The sequence below is a fragment of the Hakea prostrata genome, chromosome 10 (genome assembly GCF_041222555.1).
Source record: "Hakea prostrata isolate BN-2017 chromosome 10, UWA_Hpros_2, whole genome shotgun sequence".
Lineage (NCBI taxonomy): Eukaryota > Viridiplantae > Streptophyta > Magnoliopsida > Proteales > Proteaceae > Hakea > Hakea prostrata.
The window spans coordinates 49,055,987-49,067,090 of record NC_142609.1 but is presented as its reverse complement, the minus strand read 5'-3'; the positions used below and the strand labels follow the sequence as shown (position 1 = coordinate 49,067,090).

At 35.7% G+C, this 11,104-nt stretch overlaps 1 protein-coding gene across 2 annotated transcripts; it reads right to left on the bottom strand.

Annotated features, from left to right (window-relative positions):
* Positions 1-2,574: 2,574 nt before the first annotated feature.
* Positions 2,575-9,642, bottom strand: LOC149003698 (zinc finger CCCH domain-containing protein 14-like). 2 transcript variants are annotated; one of them, XM_089137443.1, is made up of 4 exons: positions 9,489-9,642; positions 9,318-9,405; positions 8,242-8,302; positions 2,575-4,150 (listed from the first exon to the last, which is right to left on the bottom strand). In XM_089137443.1, exons 2-4 carry the CDS (start codon positions 9,400-9,402, stop codon positions 3,394-3,396), a joined length of 903 nt encoding a protein of 300 aa, XP_088993569.1. In that variant the 5' UTR covers positions 9,403-9,405; positions 9,489-9,642; the 3' UTR covers positions 2,575-3,393. The 2 variants fall into 2 exon arrangements, with proteins under 2 accessions (XP_088993569.1, XP_088993570.1); XM_089137444.1 differs by having other exon boundaries at positions 9,318-9,402.
* Positions 9,643-11,104: the final 1,462 nt, after the last annotated feature.

Here is an 11,104-nt window from a genome sequence, read left to right as displayed (position 1 = left end):
TAGGAGATTTTCAATTTTCAACTTTGAATTACATTTGATATTTCCTAATATTTTAGTTTCTATTTTAAGTTTTATTTAATCACATATTTCCTTTATTCGGCCATTTCTTTTTAGAGAAGAAAAATCAAGTCTTTTCTTTATTCGGTAGTTTCTTTTTAAAAAAGAAATTTTAATTTATAGTTAATTTTTCTCCATAGTTAATTAAGGATAGTATTATAACTTGTAAAAGAGTAAATAAGTAAAGAGATAATTGTAGGGTTATTTTTGAGTTTTTGAAAAAATATATAGATGCCACATCATCAATAAATTAATTGAGCTTAACGGAAGGAGGCATTAGTAATTTTAGTGAAAGCTAAAGGTTGGATTAGCAATTTTAAAAAGTAGAGAAAATAAAGTAGTAATAAAATCAGAGTACAAGAGGACAACAGTAATTATCCCCTTTTGAAAACATACCACCTTACATTGAGTATCTTATCGTGGAATCTAAGACAAAAACACATCATATATATCATATCTGTTGAATCTACTATAAATACATATCAACTAATATCATATCATGAAATATTTTAAACCTCCTTGGGGGAGCATTTCGTGAGAAAAAACCCTTGTTGTAAGCCTTTTGTTAGGTACAATATACACGACTTAATCTAGCAAAAACTGTGCATTTTTGCTAACATTGTAGACTTTATCTGAATGACCAACACTTAACCGAAATTTACTCTAGACATGCTTTTATCAACTACTACCATTCAATCATAGAACAAATAATTAAACATGACATGTTATTGCAATATTGACTCTAAACTACAACAGAGAACCAACATAGATGATGGATTTCAGCTAAGAACTACAGCGTCTGTTATACCACCTAACAAACATGGCAGAGCTATAAAATCACAAATCATATCATTTTTTATCCCCACCAAAGGAATCACAAATGTGGAAAATATTTTTAAACTCACATTAATATTACCATTGGACTCCTAGGGAGCCAAAAAATTGAAATATAATTGATCTACAAAACCAAACAGGAGGATATATCATTCATTTTCTGAACGCTACCTCCAGCCAATCAACCGTCTTAGAAGGCAGAAAAGCCACTTTTTCCATTATTACACTATTTCTCTTCCTTTTTTATTTTCTTGCTTTCCGCATTTGCATTTTTTTGGGAGAGGAAATTGTCACACGGTCTCTTTCTTTACATGTTCAAAGTATTCTCTGCTCGTTCCACTTTACATGGAGTCGGATTGCTGTTTCTTCTTTTTCTTGGTTTACTTGTTGTTTGGCAGAGGAAATTGCTAAACCATTTCTTTGTTTTGCCTGCTAGCACTTTTAACTTTTCACTTTCCCTTTATCAACTTTGAAATCAATCAATACCTCTTTATCTCTTTTTGAAATCAATCTATACCTCTTTGTTTTTCTTGTTGAGTAAAGTTTTCTAGAACCTATTGTTTCATTCTTTGGCCAATCTATATCTCCTTGTTTTTCTTATTGAGTAAAGTTTTCTAGAACCTATTGATTCTATTCTTTGGCCAGAGCAACCCGTTGATTTCAATTTTGCTTTAAGATTATTAAAGTTTAAACACAAGGTTTCTTAAAACATTACACCCTGAGTATTTAGATTAGAATACCTAAACCCTTGTTTCTAGCTAGTATTTATAACTGATCCAATGGCCTCTATTAGAACATACATTGGGTATAATTTAAATACCTCAACCATATTTGAGTTAGTCAAACGGTTAAAGACCCGCCCTCCCATGGGAAGATCCTAAGTTCACACCCACTCGGTGGCATAAATATATTCAAATACCTCAACCATATTTGAGTTAGTCAAACGGTTAAATTATTGATGGTTCTTTTGTTACGGTTATTTGCAGGGAACACTTGAACCGTACAACAAGTCACTGGCCACTAGTTACGGTTATTCATTGACAGTAGATCAACGGATTTATAATAGTGGTTTTCTTTTTTGCCTTGTTCTAGATATCTCAAACCTCAGGTCCTGTAAAGTGAGTTTCAGCATAGACGTTTCTGCTTCAATCCATCGCAAGGATAAAAGCGTTGTCAAAATTCCAATACATGGATTACGATAGTGGGGTAATTATATTACATTCGATTGAATTTTTCACACCTTCGAGTTTGCCATGTGTACCATTATACAAGAATTCATATCAAAACTGGGAAGGAAGCAAAGCTCAATTATGATTATATCTCTTTGCAACGTCCAAGCTGAAAGTGTCCGATCATCACCATGCCACGTCACCTAAAACTAGCTGGAAATTTTCCCACTTATCGTAATAATTGGACCCACTTATCGTAATAATTGGAGAGTATAGACACGTTTGTGCTCAAGATTTGATACTTTCATAGAGGCTTAATTCGTTATAGGAAGATTAGAAATTTAAATTTCCACAGATTCATATCATATAATTTATGAATGACACCAGATATTCAGTCTTGTTCATTTCTCTTGCTATACATTTGGATTTGACACAACAGAACTATTGATTTACCAAAAAAAAAAAAAAAAAAGACACAACAGAACTCTTGATTTTTAACTAGGGTCTAAGGAGGATTACATGTATGAAACCTGATTCATAGACTATTTCTTCTTAAATTCATGATAAACCATCCAGTAACCGAATACTTGACCAGCATGCCAAAGTACATTCTTCAAATCAGCAAAGCTGGATCAACCCATATTAGATACAATTCTTTTGGTTTCCTACTAGCTGCGTGGGTCAGAATACTACAGCTTGCATCGTATAAGATTTCGACCAAGACCATGAGCATATCTTCTCCAAGGATTTTTGGGAAGCACGCAAAAGCCTCCTATTCACCTCCTACTAATGGTGAGGGTTTAAGCTTAAGGAGAAAACCCTTGTGAGCCTCTTGACAGGGTGATCTTATCAGTGAGCTGCCCATTGACTTTCGCATGGTCCTTCACAATCACCCGGGTGCAATATTAGAGTTATTCCTGCACCTAACAATCAGCTCTAGCCATCTACTCTTGCAAATAAATAAAACCTGTTTGTTTTTCAACAGCCTCACACTCACAGAGGAAGGGAGGTTATCACAAATACTAGCAGAAATAGGATTGTCTACGAAGCTAAAAAGAATCTAATTTCCAACCAGACAAGTTGATACCATGGAAAATCACGAAATTAGGACAGAGGCAGAAGTCGACATAACCCATTTACAGCTGGAACACTAGTAGTAGTTTGTCTGGGGGTAGTAGAGAGTTGAAGAACCTTGAAATCTTTACTACTTTCAATGGCTGTCAAATTCGCTTTCCTCATAAAAACTGCTCATCGTTACCAATACTCAAAAGGGGCCATCACAACTACAACATAGACTTCAAGAAAAGCAGAAGATGAGAGACAAGAAAAAAGATCACACGGCTGGCTTACGAAGCTCGTTGGCTCCATGGGCAAAGTGGCAACGATCGCCGAACGTACATGATCCCTTGGCAAAGTTCTCACACAGCTTCGTCTTGAAATTGCTTGCTGCTGGAATAGGTGTCGTACCTCCAGAGGCCTTCATGCCACCTGGGGAAGAACTGATGTTTACAATCAACTCCCTCACCATAGCACTGGCTTGCTTGATCTGATCAAATGTACCCTCCAGCTCAATGTTTCTCAAACTAGGATCTGATTCATGCTCCCTAATAGAAAGCTTGGCACCCGTGATACGACAGATTTGCTTTGAGTTCACACCAGCTTTTCCAATGATTGCCCCAGCAAGGGAAGCATCCACGCTGATCTTGGCAGTGGCAGATGCACCAAAGCTTGCTGCAGCAGCAAGACCAGGTGGGGGAGGCTCCTGTCGTCCTCCCAGCCTGCCCGTCATAGGCCCCATCATTCGGGAGTCATCATGTGAAGGTGCATATGGCTTTCCAAGCTCCCTCTCACCATGGGCAAAATGGCACTTGTCGCCAAACTTGCAACCTTCTGCGGTGTTATACTTGTTGCATACACGAGTCTTCACAACCGGTATATTACCGTCATGGATGGGCGATGGACCAACTGGGTTTCTTGAGGGAGGCATGGCTGGGTTGCCACCCAAATTAGTCATCTGAGCCACAGCATTGATGCCTCCTGGAACATAGTGCAAGAAGTGACAGCCTTCACCAAAGGGACATCCAGCAGTACTGCATCCAAACCATGAACCAATAACTACAGAGCTCATCGAGAGAACCAAAAGATATACATGACTTGTCAATCTTAGAATAATAATGTGCAACAAAGATCAAACCACATAACTATTAACCCTACAGGTATGGGCAGCTCCAAAAAAGGAGATTACAACCTTTCTATGCTAAAGCCGATAGATAAAATACCAACCAAATACCACATTATTTATAGAATATGCAGAAGAAATTATCAGAACTGCACAAACAAATAGAAATTAACCCATTAACTTAAGCAAACAAAAGCACACAAATAATAAGCATGCAATAATACATAAGCGTTGTATCATCAAAGTCTGAACACAAAAACAAATGCATCAGACCAACAATCATGCGAACCAACAAAACTCAATCTGAACTGTCGGATCTCACCTATCTGAGAACAAAAAATTGGCTTTCACATCCCTCATTGTACATGGACATCATAGTCTGAAGTTGTGTTGATTTTATATGGAGATCATAGTCTAAAATTTCAGACGGTTCAATCTCTTCACTATTAGGATCGCAAAAACTAGGAAACACAGCCAGGAGGTTTGTCAGACCTCCGCTGAAAACTAAGATATCAACATCCATGAAATCTCCAGAGTTTTACGGTCAAAATATCCAATCCAAAAGAAGAATGGGAACACCAGATTCATCTATTACTTAACTCAAAAAACAAATCAGAACTTCCATGCCACAGAAACTAATCTTGAATTAGAAGTGAAAGAGAATGAACATTAAAAAAAAAAAAAGGGAAACATCAGCACAAGAGACCATGTCATAATGCCAAGAAATTAAGGCCAGAAAATTCAGAACTAAACAACTTATAAGCAGAATAAAGGACAATTACATAAGCTTGTTCTGGAATTTCTAAAGAAGTTATATACATCAGATGAGAATGAATGAAACTGAGTAAAAATTTGACAGATTGCAAGCAATATACTCTGGCGTTCTGTTATGATGCATTTCCTGGAAAATAGCCTTTGTCAACCATTTGCCATGTATTGATTTTTTCCCCCATAAAAAACCATACCAAATTGTGGACAAATGCAATTATCCAGCAAAAGCATCATGTTCATGATTCCTCTTCAAAACCTTCTTTAAGGATGCCATTTCAAACATACTGAAATTACAAAACGGACCTGAATTGGCAAAAGTTTCATCGAAGCAGTGCATTTTTGTTAGGTACAACATACACGACTTAATTTTAGCCAAAACTGTGCATTTTTGCTAACATTGTAGACTTGATCGCAATGACCCAAACTTGCGAAAATTTTCTCTAGGCATGCTTTTATCAACACTACCATTCAATCATAGAACAACTAACTAAACATGACACGCTATTGCAAAATTGACTCTAAACTACAACAGAGGACCAACATATATGATGGATTTCAGCTAAGAACATCAGCATCTCTTATACCAACAAACAAACATGGCAGAGCTATAAAATCACAAATTCAACTTATCAGGATACAGACGTGGAAAATATTTTTTTAAATTCATATTAATATCACCATTGGAATCCTAAAGAGCCGAAATTTTGAAATATAATTGATCTTCAAAACCAAACAGGAGGATCATTCATTTTCTGAACACTAGCAACCAATCAACCGTCTTAGAAGGCAGAAAAGCTGACCACAGTTTGAGAACCGATTTCAAAAGCCAACTCACTCAAACAAGAAACCAAATTTGAATAAGGTGTCGCCTAGTTGGTCCATTATATTTTGTCGAAATCTAAGCAAGCTGGATCGTATGCATGCAATTACAGCAGAACTCTGAGATCTACAGGGCAGAGACAAAACAAAGAATTGGTTTTTAAAACGGCACAGCACTCAATTTAATGAACATCAGTAAGGAACAGGAATGTCTTGGTGGACCAACAGCTGATAGAACAGCTAATTGGTCTTCAAAATGGAAGATCCCTCATAAGACCACCATTAGCAAGAAAGGCAATAGTCTGTCAAGCATAAAAAGGAGCAAAGTAACTACACAAGACATTGCACGGTTAAATACTATTACACACGTTCCATTTCATTCCCTTACTCATGTTACCTCGTTCACATCTTGATTCTCAAACCAACGCTAGCAGCCAAAAGTTCAGTATCAATCCCTCCTCTTCTTCACACCCCTGCCCCTCTTGCTTCCTCCTCTTCAACCAACCCCAACCACCCCAAAAAAAAAAGGAGGAAAAAGAATCGAGATACTATTGGATGCATAGAATTCTGAAGTCCAGGACTATGGGAGAACACACAACAGTGGTTGGATTACTCATGAATATGCAATTTGACAAACTTTCATCAGTAAGGATAGCTCAAGCAAATAGCAGGCTTAACTGTAGGATAGAGTTGATGTGATTCAGCCATGTATCAGATTTCAGAACCTGATTCTATATCTATAAAATTTTACCCCTATTTTAATCTGTTCTATGAAAGCCACCACTTTAAACGGGCAACACAACATTTTTACAAAGATCATACCTTCCAGGACACATTGATGTAATCCATTCCAAGGAATAAATTATACTTCCTTCTAAGAGGAATAAAAATTTACCTTATTCTTTATAATAATTCATACCTCCATGGAAAAAGATTTACAGTCAACAATATTCACATTAATACCAAGGCAACATATTAGCAAAAACAACCAGCAATCTAGAAATTTTAAATCGTAAACATAAAATTGTTTGCCAGCTTATGCCTTCTATTTAAGCCATGCAAAGGGAAGGAAACAATTATTTTACACTACATACAAACAACTAAGTAAATCAGCAAGGATAACCACACAAGACATAACACTCCCATACTGCCAAGAGTGTCGAGAGTAAGCTAAATAATCCAATACAAATATTCAAAACAAGCCTCACTACACTTTAAATCCTACTAGTCTAAGAAATCTGTTGGCATTGGGAGATGACGCTCATACGCAGTGGAACAAAATCTTTCTTATGTTAAAAAAGGTTCTTTTGTGAACTGAAAGTAGCAAGTGTCGGGAATGCAAAATTTTCAAACATAACAATTTGAGTGCTAGCAAATCAGTGCGCTCATATCAAAGAGCACAGAATCTTCAGATAAGAAAGGAAAAAGAAGGAGAGAAAATAAGCATGCAACCACATAGTTTCTTTGCCTCTTAACAGAGTTCTCGCCAATCTTAATCTACATGACATCTTGTACATCAACCTTGAGTCCAATCAACTTAAAACTCACAAGAATAACACAAAGTAGAAAGAAGGCAATCTTAGGACAATAAAAAATATATTGACTTTATATGATAATAGTTGATATTCATAATTTAACAAAAATCCAACCTATACTTTTGCTAAGCATGTGAATGATACCCATCCATTGGGTTTTCTTTATTGAGATAAATCATCCTCCACTAGTTTAAAGGCTGACAATACAATAGACAGCATGTACCATACAATCTACTGTATTTACCAAAAATAATCATCAATGTAATTAAATGTGCACAAAGTAAAGAACAAAAATTCACACAAATTTAAATTTCCTTTAACCAGTCTCACACTGTCATTATAAATGAAGTATGAATAGACAATGCAATTACAAGCATGAAGTTTATTCTTGTCTTTGGTATCTATTATCTGCATATTAGATCTAATCAGCAATTCTACCCAAAAACAAAAATGCCTGTTTAAACAGTGGACTAGTGAACTGGTGAAACTGTAACTAACCACCAAAGCTGAAACATAGATAGCTGGATTCATATAACAATTGTTTAAGCCATACACATCAAAAACAACCATCATAATCGAGATACCCTTCCATTCCATTTGTATTTATCTTGCACTACAGACAGCCTCACATGTAATTATACCCACATAGCTACTGTTGATCAACATGATATCTGAGTTCAATCATCTTCTTTAGCCGATTAGAGCACATGAATGTTAACCTGTGTGACAACTTTAGATGTCCAATTCATTAGATTTGAATAACTGTCATCGCTTATGAGAAAGGTAAATAAAATTATTACCAGAATTATAGAGTAAGCATTAAAAGGCGATAATATTGAGTTTGCAATATTTATTTTAAACAAGTTAAGATTAGAACCTGAAAAACTTGGTGCATGGCTTCGATTTGCTTCCTATACCAGTTGGAAAAGACTCCATTTCTGTTCCAGAACATTAATTACTATTCTTCAGTTAAAATTTCAGTGAGCTTTTTTATCTGCCAACTTCAAGAATATTCAAGACGCATATTCAATATTATTTAACATTACCAGCAAAGCTGACTTTTAGTACAACCTGAAACAGTATTAATATTCAATAGACAGGGAAAGAAATCATCATGATTTAAAATGCAAAGACCATCCCGTTTTAACTAATTTACAAGTCCATTACACTTCCATTGAGTGCATCCGTACTGAAATCACATATCTTTTGAAAGTTTATGAACTTTTTTAACCATGTTGGATTCACAATCTGGTAGAATAATTTTCAAACTTTGGGTCTGAAGGTTCGAATCCTGTTCAAATGATGTAGTTCCATTCAATCGTGGATTGTGAAAACAAACTGTGCTTAAGCCCTTCGAAGGTTTTCAATTTAAGGTTACGGCATCAAACAAGTGGTTAAGAGAATAACAATAAATATTTTGTTCGCTAATTTACGATATTTAAGTCTTAAAACCTAAAACTTTGAAATGGAGAGAAGAAGATCAGAACAAAACTAAAAAGAGAACAATGTCCCTCTTGTTGATACGTCAACCTAGAAAACCCATATAAGCTTGGAGTTTCAGAATAAAAATATATAGATAACGCTAAACTGAAAATGCACAACGTGAGACATGGCAAAACAGAATCTCAGCAGTCAATAACCCGTAAACACAGATCTATGTCACCAAGAACCTCCATAACTTGGAAGTACTTTAGGGTGCAAAAAACCACTCTCAGAGATAAACTTAAACCTCCTTAACAGAAAAGAAGTAAACAACCACTGGAATCACGGACCACAAAAATACCTCCAACAAGACACAACAGGTATGTACTGAACTCGAGCAACATGAAAATCAAGCATACGGACACATCAAAGGGCTTAAAGCAGCTCCCAGAAAGTGAACCAACGAAGAAAAAATAGAAAACCCTAAACTCACAAGCAAAGAAACCATATAAATATGTAGGAAGAACAAACCTTGCTTGAATTTTTTTGGTCCTCCATTGCCATTCAAAGCAGCACCCTGTCTCCCCCTCTTACGAGCAGGTCCAAAAGGGTCCATCTTCTACCAGAAGAGATCGAGATAGTAAGAAACTGAAACAAAAAATGAAAAGAAAGCAGAGAAAGACGAAGAGAGAGAGAGAGAACTGAAGCCACTCCAAGCAAGGGTTAAGCGAAACGCTAAACCCTTCAAAGGCAAGAACTTTGAAAATAGAACGAAGACGAGAAGCAAAAACCCTAGAGTTTGCAACAGCAGACCCAACGAAAGGAAGAGTCTCGAAAAGAAGAAAGAGTGGCGATTGAGGTGTGGATATAGGAAAAATAAATTAAATTTAAAAAATACAAAACAAATCCTATAATTATTGGAATTTAGGGTTTTTAAAATTTTAAATTGGATTTGCTGTCGTTTGAGTCGTCACGACTCACGAAGTCACGAGTCGGCTTAATGATGCGAAGCTTATATTATTCTTACGTTTTTGCGTCACCGAATCACTGGATATCCGGTGGGTTTGGGCCTGGACGGGATTTAAAGGCCCATCCGTGATTGAGCCACTCATCATCTATAGTTTTTGGGCTCCAAGGCCTCTTAAAGACCGATTCCTCACTGGACTAATCAATTGGCCCATTTAAAGCCGTATGCGCCAATCACCCAGTAATTCTACCAAGTATGGATTCTCTACGCATCAGATACTAAACCAGAGCTGTTCTAGTGGTTGAAACCAACTCCTTTCATACGCTTTGATCCAAGTGCTTATTTGAAACTCATTTTGAAGAGGGAAAAAAAATAGATAGTGCTTGCATATTACACTTTGAGACTTTTATCAATACTTTTTCCACGAGTAAATTGATTTTGGACTATGCTAATTTAATTCGATCTTGACCTTGTTTAACTGAATTGAAAGAATCACGTAGAAATTAGATGATTTATTGCAGAGTATGGAAGGATCCATATGATCCCACAGATGCAAATGAGATAAATTGAATTGTAAGGAATTTTATGAAAAGAAACAAGGTTGGGCGCATAGGTTGATATGAGGAAGAATTTATTTTAATACATTAAGAAGTTCACCACATCTTATTCCAAATATATAAACATGTAAATGAAATTCACACATCTTATTTAGACAAGTAAACGGCTTAGAGAAGAACCCTAAATCTCATTCCAAATAAATAAACATGTTAAAGAAATTTCAAATAAATGGGATAAAACAAATCTACCATACCTTATTTCAAACAAATAAACGTGTTAAGAAAGGAGTCTGGATTAGGTCATGAGATTTTATTTATTTTTTTAAAATATTTTATTATTTGTTCTTGTAGATCCCACTGCATTTTGTGGTTGTAAAGCCGTCGAGAATGAGAAAATGATCCGAACTCATTAAAGAAGTATCCCCACATTTTATTACTTCAAACTAACTCGTTCATATCAACAATATTTTTCTTTAATACATTTTCCTCATGAAAACTCATCACGTGCATCATCCAAAGAGCAACCAAGTTTGCAATAATGCTCCATCGTCCCAACCATCTTTCTTGTCATTTTCAAATCTATACCAATAAAAACAAATCAACTCCAAGATAGAGATTAATTGATGTTTGTCTAAAATGAGACCCATATAAATCTACTATAGTAATTTATATTAGCATCAATATCAAAATCATAGGCAATTCTCTCCCTGTTTTGAATAAATATTTTCACCTAAAAAAAATTCAAAACTCAAAGCTGAGGAGTGTTGCAACTTACATGAATGAGCAGACTAGAA